At 47.3% G+C, this 24,138-nt stretch overlaps 1 protein-coding gene across 1 annotated transcript; it reads right to left on the reverse strand.

Annotated features, from left to right (window-relative positions):
• Window positions 1–2,080: 2,080 nt before the first annotated feature.
• On the reverse strand, window positions 2,081–22,326 carry LOC142193996 (ecto-ADP-ribosyltransferase 5-like). Its single transcript, XM_075263022.1, has 5 exons — window positions 22,261–22,326; window positions 11,957–12,044; window positions 5,373–6,066; window positions 4,941–4,987; window positions 2,081–2,155 (listed from the first exon to the last, which is right to left on the reverse strand). Exons 2-4 carry the CDS (start codon window positions 12,017–12,019, stop codon window positions 4,950–4,952), a joined length of 795 nt encoding a protein of 264 aa, XP_075119123.1. The 5' UTR covers window positions 12,020–12,044; window positions 22,261–22,326; the 3' UTR covers window positions 2,081–2,155; window positions 4,941–4,949.
• Window positions 22,327–24,138: the final 1,812 nt, after the last annotated feature.

Raw genomic sequence — 24,138 nt, forward strand, 5'->3', positions numbered from 1 at the left:
ATTTACCCCCTGCGCTGTCCTCACACATCTGTCGCCGCCTGCTGGTTGTCATGTGATTTGCAGCCTGTCAGGGGTTTTGTTCACTTGTTGTCAAATTGCAATTGTGAGAAACGGAGCCAAAGTCACCGAAACACCGATACTGCCCCCCCCCCCACTGCACTATGTGCCCCAATATACTGTGTGTGCCCCAATATACTGTGTGTGCTCCAATATACTGTGTGTGCCCCAATATACTGTGTGTGCTCCAATATACTGTGTGTGCCCCAATATACTGTGTGTGCCCCAATATACTGTGTGTGCCCCAATATACTGTGTGTGCCCCAATATACTGTGTGTGCCCCAATATACTGTGTGTGCCCCAATATACTGTGTGTGCCCCAATATACTGTGTGTGCTCCAATATACTGTTTGTGCCCCAATATACTGTGTGTGCCCCAATATACTGTGTGTGCCCCAATATACTGTGTGTGCTCCAATATACTGTGTGTGCCCCAATATACTGTGTGTGCCCCAATATACTGTGTGTGCTCCAATATACTGTGTGTGCTCCAATATACTGTGTGTGCTCCAATATACTGTGTGTGCTCCAATATACTGTGTGTGCCCCAATATACTGTGTGTGCTCCAATATACTGTGTGTGCCCCAATATACTGTGTGTGCTCCAATATACTGTGTGTGCTCCAATATACTGTGTGTGCTCCAATATACTGTGTGTGCTCCAATATACTGTGTGTGCTCCAATATACTGTGTGTGCTCCAATATACTGTGTGTGCCCCAATATACTGTGTGTGCTCCAATATACTGTGTGTGCTCCAATATACTGTGTGTGCCCCAATATACTGTGTGTGCCCCAATATACTGTGTGTGCTCCAATATACTGTGTGTGCCCCAATATACTGTGTGTGCTCCAATATACTGTGTGTGCCCCAATATACTGTGTGTGCTCCAATATACTGTGTGTGCCCCAATATACTGTGTGTGCTCCAATATACTGTGTGTGCTCCAATATACTGTGTGTGCCCCAATATACTGTGTGTGCCCCAATATACTGTGTGTGCCCCAATATACTGTGTGTGCCCCAATATACTGTGTGTGCTCCAATATACTGTGTGTGCCCCAATATACTGTGTGTGCTCCAATATACTGTGTGTGCTCCAATATACTGTGTGTGCCCCAATATACTGTGTGTGCCCCAATATACTATGTGTGCCCCAATATACTGTGTGTGCCCCAATATACTGTGTGTGCTCCAATATACTGTGTGTGCCCCAATATACTGTGTGTGCTTCAATATACTGTGTGTGCTCCAATATACTGTGTGTGCCCCCACTGCTACTGTATCTGCCCCAATATACTGTGTGTGCTCCAATATACTGTGTGTGCCCCAATATACTGTGTGTGCCCCAATATACTGTGTGTGCCCCAATATACTGTGTGTGCCCCAATATACTGTGTGTGCCCCAATATACTGTGTGTGCCCCAATATACTGTGTGTGCTCCAATATACTGTGTGTGCTCCAATATACTGTGTGTGCTCCAATATACTGTGTGTGCCCCAATATACTGTGTGTGCCCCAATATACTGTGTGTGCTCCAATATACTGTGTGTGCTCCAATATACTGTGTGTGCCCCAATATACTGTGTGTGCTCCAATATACTGTGTGTGCCCCAATATACTGTGTGTGCCCCAATATACTGTGTGTGCTCCAATATACTGTGTGTGCCCCAATATACTGTGTGTGCTCCAATATACTGTGTGTGCCCCAATATACTGTGTGTGCCCCAATATACTGTGTGTGCCCCCACTGCTACTGTATCTGCCCCCACCAGTACAGTTTGCCCCACCCACTGTATCTGCCCCCACATACCCCCCCACACTCCACCTCCTGTGTATAGAGCTTTATTCCATAAGTACACGGCACACAAAGCAGAAGCGCCTGCAGTGTAAAGCATCAGTCCTGTCTCTGTTGCATCTTCCTGACAAATGTTTCTTGGGCGAAGCGAAGAGCGAAAACTGTGTGAGAGCCGAAGAGCCCCAAAGTATAGAAGGGTGCGGAGCCGGGGGTGCGTGTACAGTGACCTCCTCCAACATAATGTATATAGCGTGCGGCTGACCACGTCACAGTGACCACAAGGGGCGCTGCGGAGGAATCTGTGGAAATAAACGCAGGTAGATTATTAGATAGCGAGGTCATGTGATAAGATGAGGATCGGCTACATCTTCAAGTATCTAATCTGCAATTATTGTGACTTTATTCCGCTGTCTCAGTGCTGCCCCCGCTGGTCAGTGCATGTACAGAATATACCGTACTGCAGTATTTTGTGGGTCTGCAACTGAATGCACTGGACAGTGTCAACCGTGTATGGACACGCCCCCACAGTATAATGTCCCCTCCAGCTGCCCCCACAGTATACAGTCGTCCTCCAGCTGCCCCCACAGTATACAGTCGTCCTCCAGCTGCCCCCACAGTATAATGTCCCCCTCTAGCTGCCCCCACAGTATAATGTCCCCCTCCAGCTGCCCCCACAGTATAATGTCCCCCTCCAGCTGCCCCCACAGTATAATGTCCCCTCCAGCTGCCCCCACAGTATACAGTCGCCCTCCAGCTGCCCCCACAGTATAATGTCCCCCTCCAGCTGCCCCCACAGTATAATGTCCCCTCCAGCTGCCCCCACAGTATACAGTCGCCCTCCAGCTGCCCCCACAGTATAATGTCCCCCTCAGCTGCCCCCACAGTATAATGTCCCCCTCTAGCTGCCCCCACAGTATAATGTCCCCCTCTAGCTGCCCCCACAGTATAATGTCCCCCTCTAGCTGCCCCCACAGTATACAGTCGCCCTCCAGCTGCCCCCACAGTATAATGTCCCCCTCTAGCTGCCCCCACAGTATACAGTCGCCCTCCAGCTGCCCCCACAGTATAATGTCCCCCTCCAGCTGCCCCCACAGTATAATGTCCCCCTCTAGCTGCCCCCACAGTATAATGTCCCCCTCTAGCTGCCCCCACAGTATACAGTCGCCCTCCAGCTGCCCCCACAGTATACAGTCGCCCTCCAGCTGCCCCCACAGTATAATGTCCCCCTCCAGCTGCCCCCACAGTATAATGTCCCCCTCTAGCTGCCCCCACAGTATACAGTCGCCCTCCAGCTGCCCCCACAGTATAATGTCCCCCTCCAGCTGCCCCCACAGTATAATGTCCCCCTCTAGCTGCCCCCACAGTATAATGTCCCCCTCTAGCTGCCCCCACAGTATACAGTCGCCCTCCAGCTGCCCCCACAGTATAATGTCCCCCTCCAGCTGCCCCCACAGTATAATGTCCCCCTCCAGCTGCCCCCACAGTATAATGTCCCCCTCTAGCTGCCCCCACAGTATACAGTCGCCCTCCAGCTGCCCCTACAGTATAATGTCCCCCTCTAGCTGCCCCCACAGTATAATGTCCCCCTCCAGCTGCCCCCACAGTATAATGTCCCCTCTAGCTGCCCCCACAGTATAATGTCCCCCTCTAGCTGCCCCCACAGTATAATGTCCCCCTCCAGCTGCCCCTACAGTATAATGTCCCCCTCTAGCTGCCCCCACAGTATAATGTCCCCCTCCAGCTGCCCCTACAGTATAATGGACAGGAATAGGAATCTGGGATGGTTGGGAGGAAGTTATGTATCCATACCTCCCAACCATCCCGATTTACACGGGACATTCACAATTTCGGTGTCTTGTCCCGCGGTCCCGATTGGCGGGGGGTATGGACGGGCCCGGACGCACATCTGAGTTGAATACATACGTGACTAAAGCAAGGAGCTGTCACAGCTCAGCTCCTTGGTTTGCCGCGGCGCTCCGACTACCTACAACTGTGTTAGCGAGACTGCAGGAGAGAGCGGCGGGGATGAGCGAGGAGAAGGTGAGTATAAGTGGTTTTTTTGTGTTAAACATTGAGGTGGAACATAATGAAGGAGGTCCATTAAACTGGGGGCAGATGAAGGGGGGTGAGGAGAATGGCATGACACTGGGAGCAGAGATGGGGGGACATGAATCTGGGGGCAGAGATGGGGGTACATGAATCTGGGGGCAGAGATGGGGGGACATGAATCTGGGGGAAGAGATGGGGGATATGAATCTGGGGGCAGAGATGGAGGGGACATGAATCTGGGGGCAGAGATGGAGAGACATGAATCTGGGGGCAGAGATGGGGGGACATGAATCTGGGGGAAGAGATGGGGGGGACATGAATCTGGGGGCAGAGATGGAGGGGGGACATGAATCTGGGGGCAGAGATGGGGGGACATGAATCTGGGGGAAGAGATGGGGGGGACATGAATCTGGGGGCAGAGATGGAGGGGGGACATGAATCTGGGGGCAGAGATGGAGGGGACATGAATCTGGGGGCAGAGATGGAGGGGACATGAATCTGGGGGCAGAGATGGAGGGGACATGAATCTGGGGGCAGAGATGGAGGGGACATGAATCTGGGGGAAGAGATGGGGATCATGAATCTGGGGGCAGAGATGGAGGGGACATGAATCTGGGGGCAGAGATGGAGGGACATGAATCTGGGGGCAGAGATGGGGGGACATGAATCCGGGGGCAGAGATGGAGGGGGGACATGAATCTGGGGGCAGAGATGGAGGGACATGAATCTGGGGGCAGAGATGGAGGGGACATGAATCTGGGGGCAGAGATGGAGGGGACATGAATCTGGGGGCAGAGATGGAGGGGGGACATATAATTTACGGGTGACTGTAGGAGGATTATACCGTGTGGGAGGGCACGTGAAAAATGAATGAGAATGGGAGAAGTCAACATAAAAGTGGGCAGGGCTAAATTTGACGCGCGCCGCACATTTTGTTCCTCTTTCAGTTGTTAGGTATGTGTATGAGTGGTGTCACAGATGTCTTTGTAATCTGCTGACTGAGGAGTCACATGATGTTGGTGGGCGAGCGCTTACCTGCGGTGGTCATATACAGTCTGGGTTAGGTTTCTTGGGTACCTCACCTGCAAAAATAAAACAGGGGACGTTAGTGCAGGAGACCCCCGGCATATACAGATGGAAAGGCAGTATAACCCCCGTCAGCCGTCTGTAGCCTCCGAGTTAGGTATTCGTTTACTAACAGATGTGACAACGTCATGTGATGATGATGTCACACGTAGTATCGTCACATGATGTGCCGTAATCCCGGACAAACCCCCAAAATGACAAAATGCAAGAATGAGTCAGCGGGATAGCGGCGGAGAAAGAGAGAGAATAAGAAAGAGACAGTGAGAGACGTTCCAAGATGGAAGTGACAAATAAAAGCCTTAAGGGGTCTTTGAAACCAAATCATCCCTTTAATCCCTAAAATAACACAGGTCATGAAGGGGTTAATAAGGCAGTACCTACCGCTAATGTAAGCACAGTTGAAATCGCTGCAGTATTTTCTTGTCGAATTGAGCTCCATTTTCCCTGGAGACAGAGTGAACACCTCGAATCCCGGGACCAGAACTTCTTCCTCACAGGGATTTGCAGAGAAGTCTTCGATGTTGACCCCATGATAGGTGAATAGGGTTAGTACCGATTTTTCGCCCCTCAATGCGGTATGATTCTCGTTCTTCGTGGTATACAAGAAGTGGCCAAACTTGAGGCGATTGACTCCAATCAGTTGAGTCACCTCCTTGGTTCTGCCGTAGACTTTGGTAACTTTGCCCATCTCAGACTGTGCCAGGAGCTGAAGAGCCGTGGTGACGTAGAAGTGAAGCCATTTAAAGCCAAAGTTGTTCATGTAGTTTCTGTAGGACTTTCCCACCGATTTCACCGCGTTGTCGACATCTTTCCTGATGGTTTCGCTGGTGTAGGTCAGTAGAGCAATCCCATGGTCACTTTTAAACCCTGAAGGTATTTTGGATTTCAGGTCTTTCTTCCTGAACGTCCAAAGGATTTTGGCAAATTTCCAGGCTATCTTCAGTTTCTCGTTATTCTTGATTTCATTGTCGAGGACCTTGTCCTCTGCCAGTTTTATCTCCATGTCTTTCTGGCAATTTAAGTATTGGTCGTCGAAGGCTTCCCTTTTCAGGCCGAAGGTTTGAACTCCATAGGTCTAAAAGGCAATGAAGAACATCAATGAGGAAAGTGACCACAGCTCAACGTATCGGAGCAACCAAGAGGAACCCTATGGCCAAGAGGACTGACGTGGACTGAGGACTGGTTGGACGGTGGTAGATTGGAGATCACTACCATGGTGGAGTCAGATGTAGCTTCTACAAGACCCACAGGCATTGAAGAGTAGGAATCCCCTGGTTTCTAATAGGTGGTGCTTTCCCCAATTACCAACACATAACCAAAGGAGGAGAAAAGCAGACTGGGGTCAAACAAGATGGACAAATGGTAGATCTTGGAGGAGTATTGGTGGTATCAACCAGAACAAGGACATATGAGTCTATGAACAAGAGGAGATAGGAAGTCCAGTGTGGGTGCTGTGTCGACATGGAGATGACTCCACCACCCATACATCAACTTCTGGTCCTCTAGATGCTACTTCCACCATCACACCCAGAAATGGACCATAAATGTACAAGGAGGAGGTTCTGATTCTTGACTCCTCTCCCTGCTAGGACAGACAGGTTTGGGCCATGTTAGAAGACTACAGGAAAGTGTCAACTTTAGGAGTATTGTTTGGGTGTGATAAGGAGGAGACGTTCTATGTAGGTCCACACCGTCCATGGGAAAGTGTGATGTCACCAACCTAAATGAAGATTTCCTCCATGTAGCCACCGAGGTCTCCACAAGTTACATTTACACTCAGATGGAGAATATACTTCATGACTCACATGGTGGACGAGAAGCATTTTCAAGAGTGTCAGAGGAAGAAAAGAAGAAGCTGCGGCCCCTGGGATCTGCTGATCCAAGACACGTGCGAGCCAGTGACAGGAAGTCAGGAGTGACCGGTCATTTCTATAGAAAACGTCTCATACTGGAGATAAACAACGAAGCGGTCACAAGGACTGATGTCGTAATAAAGGAGATGAAGAATGTTATGTAATATCTCACAGTGACTGCACCAGCAGAATAGTGAGTGCAGCTCTGGGGTATAATACAGGATAAGTAATGTAATGTATGTACACAGTGACTGTACCAGCAGAATAGTGAGCGCAGCTCTGGGGTATAATACAGGATAAGTAATGTAATGTATGTACACAGTGACTGTACCAGCAGAATAGTGAGCGCAGCTCTGGAGTATAATACAGGATAAGTAATGTAATGTATGTACACAGTGACTGTACCAGCAGAATAGTGAGCGCAGCTCTGGGGTATAATGCAGGATAAGTAATGTATGTACACAGTGACTGTACCAGCAGAATAGTGAGCACAGCTCTGGAGTATAATACAGGATAAATAATGTAATGTATGTACACAGTGACTGCACCAGCAGAATAGTGAGCGGAGCTCTGGAGTATAATACAGGATAAGTAATGTAATGTATGTACACAGTGACTGTACCAGCAGAATAGTGAGCGCAGCTCTGGAGTATAATACAGGATAAGTAATGTAATGTATGTACACAGTGACTGTACCAGCAGAATAGTGAGCGCAGCTCTGGAGTATAATACAGGATAAGTAATGTAATGTATGTACACAGTGACTGTACCAGCAGAATAGTGAGCGCAGCTCTGGAGTATAATACAGGATAAGTAATGTAATGTATGTACACAGTGACTGTACCAGCAGAATAGTGAGCGCAGCTCTGGAGTATAATACAGGATAAGTAATGTAATGTATGTACACAGTGACTGTACCAGCAGAATAGTGAGCGCAGCTCTGGAGTATAATGCAGGATAAGTAATGTATGTACACAGTGACTGTACCAGCAGAATAGTGAGCACAGCTCTGGAGTATAATACAGGATAAATAATGTAATGTATGTACACAGTGACTGCACCAGCAGAATAGTGAGCGGAGCTCTGGAGTATAATACAGGATAAATAATGTAATGTATGTACACAGTGACTGCACCAGCAGAATAGTGAGCGGAGCTCTGGAGTATAATACAGGATAAGTAATGTAATGTATGTACACAGTGACTGTACCAGCAGAATAGTGAGCGCAGCTCTGGAGTATAATACAGGATAAGTAATGTAATGTATGTACACAGTGACTGTACCAGCAGAATAGTGAGCGCAGCTCTGGAGTATAATACAGGATAAGTAATGTAATGTATGTACACAGTGACTGTACCAGCAGAATAGTGAGCGCAGCTCTGGAGTATAATACAGGATAAGTAATGTAATGTATGTACACAGTGACTGTACCAGCAGAATAGTGAGCGCAGCTCTGGAGTATAATACAGGATAAGTAATGTAATGTATGTACACAGTGACTGTACCAGCAGAATAGTGAGCGCAGCTCTGGAGTATAATACAGGATATGTAATGTAATGTATGTACACAGTGACTGTACCAGCAGAATAGTGAGCGGAGCTCTGGAGTATAATACAGGATAAGTAATGTAATGTATGTACACAGTGACTGTACCAGCAGAATAGTGAGCGCAGCTCTGGAGTATAATACAGGATAAGTAATGTAATGTATATACACAGTGACTGTACCAGCAGAATAGTGAGCACAGCTCTGGGGTATAATACAGGATAAGTAATGTAATGTATATACACAGTGACTGTACCAGCAGAATAGTGAGCACAGCTCTGGAGTATAATACAGGATAAGTAATGTAATGTATATACACAGTGACTGCACCAGCAGAATAGTGAGCGCAGCTCTGGAGTATAATACAGGATAAGTAATGTAATGTATGTACACAGTGACTGTACCAGCAGAATAGTGAGCGCAGCTCTGGAGTATAATACAGGATAAGTAATGTAATGTATGTACACAGTGACTGTACCAGCAGAATAGTGAGCGCAGCTCTGGAGTATAATACAGGATAAGTAATGTAATGTATGTACACAGTGACTGTACCAGCAGAATAGTGAGCGCAGCTCTGGAGTATAATACAGGATAAGTAATGTAATGTACACAGTGATTGCACCAGCAGAATAGTGATCACAGCTCTGGAGTATAATACAGGATAAGTAATGTAATGTACACAGTGATTGCACCAGCAGAATAGTGAGCACAGCTCTGGAGTATAATACAGGATAAGTAATGTAATGTACACAGTGATTGCACCAGCAGAATAGTGAGCGCAGCTCTGGAGTATAATACAGGATAAGTAATGTAATGTATGTACACAGTGACTGCACCAGCAGAATAGTGAGCGCAGCTCTGGAGTATAATACAGGATAAGTAATGTAATGTATGTACAAAGTGACTGTACCAGCAGAATAGTGAGCGCAGCTCTGGGGTATAATACAGGATAAGTAATGTAATGTACACAGTGATTGCACCAGCAGAATAGTGAGCACAGCTCTGGAGTATAATACAGGATAAGTAATGTAATGTATGTACACAGTGACTGTACCAGCAGAATAGTGAGCGCAGCTCTGGGGTATAATACAGGATAAGTAATGTAATGTATGTACACAGTGACTGCACCAGCAGAATAGTGAGCGCAGCTCTGGAGTATAATACAGGATAAGTTATGTAATGTATGTACACAGTGACTGTACCAGCAGAATAGTGAGCACAGCTCTGGGGTATAATACAGGATTAGTAATGTAATGTATGTACACAGTGACTGTACCAGCAGAATAGTGAGCGCAGCTCTGGAGTATAATACAGGATAAGTAATGTAATGTATGTACACAGTGACTACCAGCAGAATAGTGAGCGCAGCTCAGGAGTATAATACAGGATAAGTAATGTAATGTATGTACACAGTGACTGCACCAGCAGAATAGTGAGCGCAGCTCTGGAGTATAATACAGGATAAGTAATGTAATGTATGTACACAGTGACTGTACCAGCAGAATAGTGAGCACAGCTCTGGGGTATAATACAGGATTAGTAATGTAATGTATGTACACAGTGACTGTACCAGCAGAATAGTGAGCGCAGCTCTGGAGTATAATACAGGATAAGTAATGTAATGTATGTACACAGTGACTGCACCAGCAGAATAGTGAGCGCAGCTCTGGAGTATAATACAGGATAAGTAATGTAATGTATGTACACAGTGACTGTACCAGCAGAATAGTGAGCGCAGCTCTGGAGTATAATACAGGATAAGTAATGTAATGTATGTACACAGTGACTACCAGCAGAATAGTGAGCGCAGCTCAGGAGTATAATACAGGATAAGTAATGTAATGTATGTACACAGTGACTGCACCAGCAGAATAGTGAGCGCAGCTCTGGAGTATAATACAGGATAAGTTATGTAATGTATGTACACAGTGACTGTACCAGCAGAATAGTGAGCACAGCTCTGGGGTATAATACAGGATTAGTAATGTAATGTATGTACACAGTGACTGTACCAGCAGAATAGTGAGCGCAGCTCTGGAGTATAATACAGGATAAGTAATGTAATGTATGTACACAGTGACTACCAGCAGAATAGTGAGCGCAGCTCAGGAGTATAATACAGGATAAGTAATGTAATGTATGTACACAGTGACTGCACCAGCAGAATAGTGAGCGCAGCTCTGGAGTATAATACAGGATAAGTAATGTAATGTATGTACACAGTGACTGTACCAGCAGAATAGTGAGCACAGCTCTGGGGTATAATACAGGATTAGTAATGTAATGTATGTACACAGTGACTGTACCAGCAGAATAGTGAGCGCAGCTCTGGAGTATAATACAGGATAAGTAATGTAATGTATGTACACAGTGACTGCACCAGCAGAATAGTGAGCGCAGCTCTGGAGTATAATACAGGATAAGTAATGTAATGTATGTACACAGTGACTGTACCAGCAGAATAGTGAGCGCAGCTCTGGAGTATAATACAGGATAAGTAATGTAATGTATGTACACAGTGACTACCAGCAGAATAGTGAGCGCAGCTCAGGAGTATAATACAGGATAAGTAATGTAATGTATGTACACAGTGACTGCACCAGCAGAATAGTGAGCGCAGCTCTGGAGTATAATACAGGATAAGTCATGTAATGTATGTACACAGTGACTGTACCAGCAGAATAGTGAGCACAGCTCTGGGGTATAATACAGGATTAGTAATGTAATGTATGTACACAGTGACTGCACCAGCAGAATAGTGAGCGCAGCTCTGGAGTATAATACAGGATAAGTAATGTAATGTATGTACACAGTGACTGTACCAGCAGAATAGTGAGCACAGCTCTGGGGTATAATACAGGATTAGTAATGTAATGTATGTACACAGTGACTGCACCAGCAGAATAGTGAGCGCAGCTCTGGAGTATAATACAGGATAAGTAATGTAATGTATGTACACAGTGACTGTACCAGCAGAATAGTGAGCGCAGCTCTGGAGTATAATACAGGATAAGTAATGTAATGTATGTACACAGTGACTGTACCAGCAGAATAGTGAGCGCAGCTCTGGAGTATAATACAGGATAAGTAATGTAATGTATGTACACAGTGACTACCAGCAGAATAGTGAGCGCAGCTCTGGAGTATAATACAGGATAAGTAATGTAATGTATGTACACAGTGACTACCAGCAGAATAGTGAGCGCAGCTCTGCAGTATAATACAGGATAAGTAATGTAATGTATGTACACAGTGACTACCAGCAGAATAGTGAGCGCAGCTCTGGAGTATAATACAGGATGTAATACCACCATCATATTACACAGGTTATTTGGTGATCAGCCTTGTAGTTACTTCTCTGCTGCCCATATTAATGTAAAAATCTGATGTTCCTTTTCTTCTGCTGTAGTTTGTTTATATGACAGGTAAGAACCTTCTCTTATAGTTTTGCTACTTAGCTCATGTATTTACCATCACGCGGTTCCTCCACCCTAAGTATTACACAGGTTGTCCATGAGCTGAGAATAACATTAACTGCACATGGAAGTCCAAATCTGAAGAACTTACCAGGAATGTCGCCATCATGACAAAGGCAAAGAGGACGGTCCGACTTCCCACCCGATGTCCCATCCTGATCAGTACAAGCTTCAGAAATCTGATGAAATGAAAAGGTAAAATCATCAATAACAATAATCAAACATTCTTTAAAATTATATATTATTATTATTATTATTATTATTATTATTATTGCTATTACAATTTATTAAGAAAAATATTAAATAATTTGGTCTATTAACCCCCCCCCCCCCAAAAAAAAAGCCAGATCTGTTCTGTTATCTCTCTATGTAACACTCAGCTAACCCTCAGTCCATTGTGTACAAGCATCTGCATATTATCTGATCTTCTCCAGGCAGTGCTGACACACTGGAGGGGGAAACCCCTTTAATCCACATTGGCAGTTTGCTAATATCAAACATGGCGGGAAAAAGAAAATCTAATTTGTCGCAAAATTCTAAAACAACGAGAGCTATGAAGGAGCCAGAAGTCACAGAATTCTCCTCAAGCGGAGCTCAGGGGGATTGAGTAAGCTAGGCGTCAAGTGGTTCTTAAAGCAGCCGAAATGCCGGAGCAGGAGGATCATCAATGCCAACAACACGCTCATTATATGGCGCCCCAGCGAGCTGCAGAGATGCCGGAACAATCACAGGCACGGCATGAGGAACAAGTTCAGCGGCAGGACAGCTTAAGAGCTGCCGAAACACCGGAGCAGGCGTATCAGTGACTGCAACAATTTGCTGAATATAGGCGGATCATCGACACCAACAACACGCAGACGAAGTCGTGGTCAGAGGCTAGTTATTGAATAATTATTATTATTGCTACTATTATTGTTATTAATTATGTATTACAATTACCATTACCTTTATTATTTATTATTATTATTATTATTATTATTATTATTATTATTATTATTATTATTTTGTTGTTTTTTATTATTATTATTATTATTATTATCAGGATTATTGCTGTGAGTCTTTTGCTCCTTGATGCCGTTCTCAGTTCTAGTGTCCATGAGGGTGATATAATAACATGTGATGTATTCTCTATAGCTCTGCTGCTGAGAGAGACTTCTGACATTTGCAGACGTTCCCCTTCGAGTTCCTCAGCTCTATGGGATAATGTTCTGTGGATCAATAACTTGAAAACAGGAGTTTTGGAGACCTGTGTCCCTTGACCGTGCTGGCCTTGGGGTTGGTATTTAATAATGTAATGTAATATCCCTTTAAGAGTGCCTTTAACTATTCATAGTGACAGTCTGTCCTGCATCAGGGTGCACAGAAGGTAGGACCGCCAGTTTTCATTTGTATAGTGGCCCCATAAGCATTGTCCAGTTTCGCTCTGATGTATTTTGTATGTCGTTTGTGTGTCCATAAGCGTCATCGGATTATGTGTATCTTAATTTGAATATCAGTGAAAAACCTGTGATCAGTTGTTATGGAGACCTGGAGTAAAGCTGTGTGTATGTGACCTTGTGTAACAGTGTCATCCACAGCGCCCTGCCTCTTTAAAGCTGAAATAAAGCAGTTAAGAAAAATGGCTGGGTTGTTACGGAAATTTGGAGTAAAGCTCTGATGTGTGATGGTATCTGCTGAGCTGTGTATCTAATCCTCCTACGTGTGATATTGTGTGCTGAGCTGTATATCTAATCCCCCGATGTGTAGTAATGTGTGCTGAGCTGTGTATCTAATCCTCGTACATGTGATATTGTGTGCTGAGCTGTATATCTAATCCCCCGATGTGTAGTACTGTGTGCTGAGCTGTGTATCTAATCCTCCTACGTGTGATATTGTGTGCTGAGCTGTATATCTAATCCCCCGATGTGTAGTAATGTGTGCTGAGCTGTGTATCTAATCCTCGTACATGTGATATTGTGTGCTGAGCTGTATATCTAATCTCCTGATGTGTAGTACTGTCTGCTGAGCTGTGTATCTAATCCCCTGATGTGTAGTACTGTCTGCTGAGCTGTGTATCTAATCCCCTGATGCATGTATCTCAGTTTGGATATCAGTGTTGGATTGTGCATTTGGAGTGACCTTGTATATGGCAGTTGAAATATGAGTAAAAGACTTGCAGACTTGTATTGGCTAATGCAGGTCATTGTTTTGGGAAAGTTGTATCTCAGCAACGGTACATCTGAGAGAACTGAGGCCTGTTCTAAAACCTTCCCGGACACCTGATGTACCTTTGTGACAAACTTGGTGAAGATCGGTCCAGCCGTTTGATCGAGTATAAAGAACAGACAGACAAACAGAAACTCATTTTTATATAAATGTGAGATAAAATCTATATCCTCTCAGCCCCCAACCCCCACCCGCCGCTGTATACCCTACTGCCCTAATTACACGCCCTGCTGACTGCGCCTCTAAATAAAGACGGATTCATCAGAAATGAGAACTTCTTGTTATATCAGAACCACTGAGTGAATCAGAGCCGGATATTAACGGGAGGGGTCGGGGGAACTTCCTCTTTCACACTAGTACCATAAATACCTTTCACGCCCCACAGCCCCGGGCACTGGTGCCCACATGCCAAGGCGCCCACCTTCTAGGGGCCTCACCAGTGCCAAGCTGACAACTTTATTTCTGCAAAGGCTAGATACCAAGTTACTGGTCGTGGGGGGTCTGGCCACTGGGACCCCCAACAGTCATGAGAATTGGGATATTTTGTGTCTCTGACTGCAGTGGGGGGGGGGGGGGTGGACAAACAAGAAAAAAAGATTGCACATAAAATGATGCCCAGTCCATGTGTTGTCTTTCTTGGGGTGGGGTATTATTTTGGTGCGGTGCCCCTTCTTACTTTCATTACCTTTTGAATGCAGCAGGGTCGGACACATGACAAGTGCCATAGAGATAATCGAGGTGATCATCGAATCTTATCAGACGCGTCTCACAATTATTCACAAGAGTCGCCCACAAGTTCTCGAAATCTACCCAGAGCCCGAAGTATAATAAGCGGAGAACGAGGGGAGGACAGACAAGTAATAACAGCTTATCCTCGCCTTTCCTCACCTCTCGGGGGCTCCATTGAGGGGTCCAGTCTCCTTTCCCGGCATCTTCTGACCTGAGGCTTATGATTGGGCTTCTTGGGTGCAAACCCCAAATTTTCAGAAACCCCACATTTTTGGAAAACTCTGAATGATCCCGGCTTGTTACGAGCGAGTTTGCTCATCCCTAGTAATGTCAGAGAGATGGAGGGAGACGAGATCCCCATTCTTAGGATTGGTGGGGCCCCCTGGTCAGACCCCCATTGCTCAGTAACGTATCACCTATCCTATGAGTAGATCATAAGTGGTCAGCGTGGCACAATCTTTTAGGATAACATTTTAGTAGTGGGGACTGTCCAAGCTCTTTATGGAACCATTTACTTCATTTTTACCTCATTTTTTCTTAGTAAATTTCTATTGTGAGCCAAGAGAAGGTCTGTAGTGGTCATGATGGGGCTCTCCCACCTCTGGGGCCTGCCCCTATCTCCTGACCAGCGGTCCTCTGTCCCTGCTCTGCCTTGCTGTGCCCTTCACTACATTCACTTCTATGGAAGTTACTGAAGCAGTCCTGAAAGTGTCCTCAGATATGGCCAAGATATGCAGAAATGCAAGATATCTCTGTGATCAGCACTCCGCCCCCCACTATATTCACTGCACCGCCCACTCTGTATTCACTGCACCGCCCCCGCTGTATTCACTGCACTGCCCCCACTGTATTCACTGCACCGCCCACACTGTATTCACTGCACCGCCCACTCTGTATTCACTGCACCGCCCCCGCTGTATTCACTGCACCGCCCCCGCTGTATTCACTGCACCGCCCACACTGTATTCACTGCACCTCCCCCACTATATTCACTGCACCGCCCACACTGTATTCACTGCACCACTCCCACTATATTCACTGCACCTCCCCCACTATATTCACTGCACCTCCCCCACTATATTCACTGCACCACCCCACTATATTCACTGCACCTCCCCCACTATATTCACTGCACCTCCCCCACTATATTCACTGCACCGCCCCCACTATATTCACTACACTGCCCCGCTGTATTCACTGCACCACCCCCACTGTATTCACTGCACCTCCCCCACTATATTCACTGCACCTCCCCCACTATATTCACTGCACCGCCCCCACTGTATTCACTGCACTGCCCATACTATATTCACTGCACCACCTCCACTATATTCACTGCACCGCCCCCACTATATTCACTGCACCGCCCCCACTGTATTCACTGCACTGCCCACACTATATTCACTGCACCACCCCCACTATATTCACTGCACCGCCCCCACTATATTCACTGCACCTCCCCCACTATATTCACTGCACCGCCCCCACTGTATTCACTGCACTGCCCACACTATATTCACTGCACCACCCCCACTATATTCACTGCACCGCCCCCACTATATTCACTGCACCGCCCCCACTGTATTCACTGCACTGCCCACACTATATTCACTGCACCACCCCACTATATTCACTGCGCCGCCCCCACTATATTCACTGCACCGCCCCCGCTGTTTTCACTGCACCGCCCACACTGTATTCACTGCACCTCCCCCTATATATTCACTGCACCGCCCACACTGTATTCACTGCACCTCCCCCACTATATTCACTGCACCGCCCACACTGTATTCACTGCACCTCCCCCACTATATTCACTGCCCCTGCTGTATTCACTGCACCACCCCCACTATATTCACTGCACCTCCCCCACTATATTCACTGCACCGCCCCCACTGTATTCACTGCACTGCCCACACTATATTCACTGCACCACCCCCAGTATATTCACTGCACCTCCCCCACTATATTCACTGCACCGCCCCCGCTGTATTCACTGAACCGCCCATACTGTATTCACTGCACCTCCCCCACTATATTCACTGCACCGCCCACACTGTATTCACTGCACCTTCCCCACTATATTTACTGCACTGCCCCCGCTGTATTCACTGCACCACCCCCACTATTTTCACTGCACCTCCCCCACTATATTCACTGCACCTCCCCCACTATATTCACTGCACCGCCCCCACTGTATTCACTGCACTGCCCACACTATATTCACTGCACCACCCCCACTATATTCACTGCACCTCCCCCACTATATTCACTGCACCTCCCGCACTATATTTACTGCACCACCCCCACTGTATTCACTGCACTGCCCCCGCTGTATTCACTGCACAGCCCACACTATATTCACTGCACCTCCCGCACTATATTCACTGCACCACCCCCACTATATTCACTGCACCGCCCCCACTATATTAACTGCACCGCCCCCACTATATTCACTGCACCGCCCCCGCTGTATTCACTGCACCTCCCCCACTATATTCACTGCACCGCCCACACTGTATTCACTGCACCTTCCCCACTATATTCACTGCACTGCCCCCGCTGTATTCACTGCACTGCCCCCACTATATTCACTGCACCTCCCCCACTATATTCACTGCACCTCCCCCACTATATTCACTGCACCGCCCCCACTGTATTCACTGCACTGCCCACACTATATTCACTGCACCACCCCCACTATATTCACTGCACCGCCCCCACTATATTCACTGCACTGCCCCCACTATATTCACTGCACCTCTCCCACTATATTCACTGCACCTCCCGCTCTATATTCACTGCACCACCCCCACTGTATTCACTGCACCACCCCCACTATATTCACTGCACCGCCCCCACTATATTCACTGCACCTCCCGCACTATATTCACTGCACCCCCCCACTATATTCACTGCACCTCCCCCACTATATTCACTGCACCTCCCCCACTATATTCACTGCACCGCCCCCACTGTATTCACTTCACTGCCCACACTATATTCACTGCACCGCCCCCACTATATTCACTGCACCACCCCCACTATATTCACTGCACCACCCCCACTATATTCACTGCACCGCCCCCACTATATTCACTGCACCTTCCCCACTATATTCACTGCACTGCCCCCGCTGTATTCACTGCACTGCCCCCACTATATTCACTGCACCTCCCCCACTATATTCACTGCACCTCCCACACTATATTCACTGCACCACCCCCACTATATTCACTGCACCGCCCCCACTATATTCACTGCACTGCCCCCACTATATTCACTGCACCTCCCCCACTATATTCACTGCACCTCCCGCTCTATATTCACTGCACCACCCCCACTGTATTCACTGCACCACCCCCACTATATTCACTGCACTGCCCCCACTATATTCACTGCACCTCCCGCACTATATTCACTGAACCCCTACACTATATTCACTGCACCTCCCCCACTATATTCACTGCACCTCCCCCACTATATTCACTGCACCGCCCCCACTATATTCACTGCACCCCCCCACTATATTCACTGCACTGCCCCCGCTGTATTCACTGCACTGCCCCCACTATATTCACTGCACCTCCCCCACTATATTCACTGCACCTCCCCCACTATATTCACTGCACCGCCCCCAGTATATTCACTGCACCTCCCCCACTATATTCACTGCACCTCCCACTCTATATTCACTGCACCTCCCCCACTATATTCACTGCACCACCCCTGCTGTATTCACTGCACCACCCCCACTATATTCACTGCACTGCCCCTGCTGTATTCACTGCACCGCCCTCACTGTATTCACTGCACTGCCCCTGCTGTATTCACTGCACCGCCCCCACTGTATTCACTGCACTGCCCACACTATATTCACTGCACCACCCCCACTATATTCACTGCACCGCCCCCAGTATATTCACTGCACCTCCCCCACTATATTCACTGCACCTCTCACTCTATATTCACTGCACCACCCCCACTATATTCACTGCACCACCCCCACTATATTCACTGCACCGCCCCCACTATATTCACTGCACCTCCCCCACTATATTCACTGCACCACCCCCGCTGTATTCACTGCACCACCCCCACTATATTCACTGCACCACCCCCACTATATTCACTGCACCTCCCCCACTATATTCACTGCACTGCCCCCAGTATATTCACTGCACCTCCCCCACTATATTCACTGCACCTCCCGCACTATATTCACTGCACCACCCCCACTATATTCACTGCACCTCCCGCACTATATTCACTGCACCACCCCCACTATATTCACTGCACCTCCCCCACTATATTCACTGCACCACCCCTGCTGTATTCACTGCACCACCCCCACTATATTCACTGCACTGCCCCTGCTGTATTCACTGCACCGCCCTCACTGTATTCACTGCACTGCCCCTGCTGTATTCACTGCACCGCCCCCACTGTATTCACTGCACTGCCCCTGCTGTATTCACTGCACCGCCCCCACTGTATTCACTGCACCGCCCCTGCTGTATTCACTGCACCGCCCCCACTGTATTCACTGCACTGCCCCTGCAGTATTCACTGCACTGCCCCCACTGTATTCACTGCACTGCCCCTGCTGTATTCACTGGACCGCCCACACTATATTCACTGCCCCGCCCCCACTATATTCACTGCACCTCCCCCACTATATTCACTGCACCACCCCCGCTGTATTCACTGCACCGCCGCCACTATATTCACTGTACCGCCCCCACTGTATTCACTGCACAGCCCCCACTGTATTCACTGTACCACCCCCACTGTATTCACTGCACAGCCCACACTATATTCAGTGCACCGCCCCCACTATATTCACTGCACCACCTCCGCTGTATTCACTGCACCGCCCCCACTATATTCACTGCACCTCTCCACTATATTTACTGCACCACTCCCGCTGTATTCACTGCACCGCCCCCACTGTATTCACTGCACCGCCCCCACTGTATTCACTGCACAGCCCACACTATATTCAGTGCACCTCCCCCACTATATTCACTGCACCTCTCCACTATATTTACTGCACCACTCCCGCTGTATTCACTGCACCGCCCCCACTGTATTCACTGCACCGCCCCCACTGTATTCACTGCACAGCCCACACTATATTCAGTGCACCTCCCCCACTATATTCACTGCACTGCCACTTCTGTATTAATTGCACTGCAACCACTGTGATCACTGCACAAACCTCTGAGTTCAATGCACCCCCCCCCCCCCCCTTTGTATTCACTGCATCTCCCACACTGTATTCACTGCTCTGCCAACTTTGTGGTCACTGCACACACCTCTCTGTAATCAATGCACCACTCCCTTTGTATTCACATCCCCGCCATCTCTGCGATCCCTTTGTGATCACTGCACCGTTCCTTCTGCGATCACTGAACTGCTATCTCTGTATTCACTGTACTGTCATCTCTGTGTTCACACTCCACTGGGATGTGGTGATCCCCGATGTAAGATAGGTGAGGTCCATGAGACAATTATAGGATATAATACACACCTCCCAACTTACAAAGAACAGAAAGAGGGACAAAATTTGTGGCAAATTTAGCCCCACCCACTTCAATGCTGACTCCGCCCATTCTCATCCATTTTTCTTTGTGCCCCCACACAGTATATTGCTCCTACAGTCACCCTAACATTATATACCCCTCACATTATAATGTTCCCCTCCAATTTCCCCATAGTAAACTGGGGACAAATATGGGGGACATTAAACTGGGGCAGCTGGAGGGGGACGTTAAACAGTGGGGGTAGTTGGAGGGGGACAATAAATTAATGGCAGCTGGAGTGGAACATTACACTGGGGGCCACTATAGGGGAACATTAAACTGGGGCAGCTGGAAGGGGACATTAAACTGGAGGCAACTAGAGGCGGACATGTTGTCCCCAGTTTAATGTCCCTTTCCAATTTCCCCCAGCAGAATGTGTCTGTCCAGTGACCCCATTTTTTTAATGTCTCCTCCGGCTGTCCTCAGTTTAATGCCCCTCTTAATCCCCCCTATTTAATGTCCCCACCCCCTTCATCTGCCACCAGATTAATGTTCCCCCTCCATCACTGCCACCAGTTTCATGCCTCCTTACATCTGTCCCCAATTTCATATCTCCCCTGTTTTTGCTCCTAGTTTCATGTCCCCCCTATGTCTGCCCCAGTTTCTTCTCCCCCCCCCCCTTCATCAGCCTCCAGTTTCAAGTCTCCCCTTCATCAGCCTCCAGTTAAATGTGCCCCTAGTTTCATGTTCCCCCTCAATTAGCCAGCACAGTTTAACATAAAACCCTGCCCCCCTCCTCGCTCCCCTGCCGCTGTGTCCTGGAGCATTCTAGGAGCTGTAGGTGCAATGTCAGTGACGTCATCACATCGCACCTACAGCAACCCGGGCCGGAGTGCACAGGGAGCGCAGCGGGGAGCAGGAGCAGTATGCCGAGCCTCCTACTTCATTCGTTATTGAAACCAGGACATACCTCCCACCGATGGGACTGCGAGACACGACCCAGAGGCGGGACTATCCTGCAGAGTCCGGGGCAGTCGGGAGGTATGGATAGTATGGATTCTCTTATTTATGATACATACAAATTATTGCACCTGTTGACATGTTCACATCACTGTGTCTTGGCCCTAAAACTCGGTCCATGTTCTGGATTTATGGTGTGTTTCAGATTATCTGGTCTGAATGCTATATGGAGGCCGGGCACTATGTGTGATGTCAGGGGTGCAGTAGTGACTATATAATGGGGACCCTATAGCGGAGGGGCTGCTGTCACCAGACATTACTGTAGGGGGCAGTCACTACCACTCACTGACTGCCCCGCTACATTTACCATACGTGCGCCATTACTTGTGTACAGGTTATTATTCTGAAGTTATTGATAAACTACAACTCCCAGCATGCCCCGAGAGCTGCAGACGGGGTAATGGGCGGCTGAGCACAGAACAAGACTAAGAAGACAAAATAAAGAATCAACAATAAACCTTGTAAGCGACGGCGCAGGACTGGTGTATAGGTATATACAGTCTATGTGTGTGAGTATATAGCAGTGTGTCCGGGTATATGTACAGTATGTATCTACCTATTCTATATGTATATATGTGAGTATATAGCGCTGTGTCTGGGTATATGTACAGTATGTATCTACCTATTCTATATGTATATATGTGAGTATATAGCGCTGTGTCTGGGTATATGTACAGTATGTATCTACCTATTCTATATGTATATATGTGAGTATATAGCAGTGTGTCCGGGTATATGTACAGTATGTATCTACCTATTCTATATGTATATATGTGAGTATATAGCGCTGTGTCTGGGTATATGTACAGTATGTATCTACCTATTCTATATGTATATATGTGAGTATATAGCGCTGTATCCGGGTATATATACAGTATGTATCTACCTATTCTCTCAGTATGTGGCTGGTACTTACAGGTGCAGCAGACTTTGGTGCAGGATCTCTGTTCCCCGGTGACTTCCCCTCTGCAGTTTCGCTCTGATGGAGCGATGTTGTCTCTGCTGCCGCTCAGATCTGATATCATTTCCATCAGCCACGATATAAATACTGGCTGGGTCACATCCCCGAACACCCCCGACCAATCCTACAACACCCTGTAATGAATATTGTCTATGGGTGGGGGACACATAGTGGGGGGTGGTCTGTACAAGAAGGAGATTGCCCAGTGTATTGTACCAGAGTCCTGACAGAGGCGACAAACCCCTTATACATGGGTGTAGCCGATAAGATGGTGGGGTCCTATAGATTATGAGAACGGGGTCAGCAGATACAGTGAGCAGGTTTTATGGAGGGGGTGCAGCTATATGGGGTGCAGCTATAGCCGTCACTACCAGGCCCTAGACCCTCAGCGGCCCCTCTGCCACATATAATACACCACTAGTCTATATAGAACAAGGTAGGTGGGGGCCCCACTACAGATTCTGCCCCAGGGCCCAGGTAGTATGGCAGTGTGTGCTTCACCAATCATGTGGGGGAAATGGCTCCCCATTATATTACATAGTCTGGCTGAATCCCGGCGTCCACCCGGAGCAGACTATTGTCCTGCAATGGTGATCCAGAGGAAGGCAAAAGCCCAAGAGGTAGAGGCCTGGGTCCCTCATATTAGGGCAAAACCAACATGACCGACCCATCTCCTAAAATCTCACAACTATACCCTGTAATATTATAATTCCCCATCACAATGTCCTCAGGCAGAGATCTCCAGAGAGTCCTATAGTCTCCCCGCTCTTACAGGAGAGAATCCTTCTATGTCAGTGTAGGTAAGACGCCCCCTTGTCACAGTCATGGCTATAAGAACATCCAGGGAGAGTCCTATAGTCTCACCGCTCTTACAGGAGAGAATCCTTCTATGTTGTGTATAAACCTTCTTTCCTATACATTTCGTGGTCACCTCTTTGTTACAGGTGCATTTCCTATGATCTCAGCGCTCTTACAGCAGAGAATCCTTCTATGTTGTGTATAAACCTTCTTTCCTATACATTTCGTGGTCACCTCTTTGTTACAGGTGCATTTCCTATGATCTCAGCGCTCTTACAGGAGAGAATCCCTCTATGTTGTGTATAAACCTTCTTTCCTATACATTTCGTGGTCGTCTCCTTGTTATAGGTGCATTTCCTATGATCTCAGCGCTCTTACAGCAGAGAATCCTTCTATGTTGTGTATAAACCTTCTTTCCTATACATTTCGTGGTCACCTCTTTGTTACAGGTGCATTTCCTATGATCTCAGCGCTCTTACAGGAGAGAATCCCTCTATGTTGTGTATAAACCTTCTTTCCTATACATTTCGTGGTCGTCTCCTTGTTATAGGTGCATTTCCTATGATCTCAGCGCTCTTACAGCAGAGAATCCTTCTATGTTGTGTATAAACCTTCTTTCCTATACATTTCGTGGTCGCCTTTTTGTTACAGGTGCATTTCCTATGATCTCAGCGCTCTTACAGCAGAGAATCCCTTCTATCTCTATGTAGAACAGTGACGCCCCTTGTCAGACCCCTATAGAGCTGTTTCTTTTTTTTATTTTTAGATGTTTTCTGTTTTTTTCGGTTAAATGTGAATAAAGGGGGAATGTTTCTGTTTTTCTTGTTGTTCCTGTTTTTTCTCTCAATAACACAAAGTGCTGTAAATATTCTGTGACATCATTTTCCCTTTCTGTTATGGCCGCCGGGGGCGGGGCTACAATCTCTGATATTATTTTACTTATTTTATCTTAATTTTTTTAAACACTTTTGGGGTGTTTGACTCGGCCCATATAGGACAGGGCTCATATATAAAAGATACATTGTTGTTGTTGTT

Source organism: Leptodactylus fuscus, chromosome 2, assembly GCF_031893055.1.
Source record: "Leptodactylus fuscus isolate aLepFus1 chromosome 2, aLepFus1.hap2, whole genome shotgun sequence".
NCBI classification, from domain to species: domain Eukaryota; kingdom Metazoa; phylum Chordata; class Amphibia; order Anura; family Leptodactylidae; genus Leptodactylus; species Leptodactylus fuscus.

Excerpts from the sequence above, each read along its gene's own strand:
- LOC142193996 (XM_075263022.1), bottom strand. The coding sequence starts at position 12,019 with ATGGGACATCGGGTGGGAAGTCGGACCGTCCTCTTTGCCTTTGTCATG. Across the intron at positions 6,067-11,956 it reads TCATGATGGCGACATTCCTG|ACCTATGGAGTTCAAACCTT; the intron begins GTAAGTTCTTCA and ends ATTGCCTTTTAG. Across the intron at positions 4,988-5,372 it reads CAACTGTGCTTACATTAGCG|GTGAGGTACCCAAGAAACCT; the intron begins GTAGGTACTGCC and ends TTATTTTTGCAG.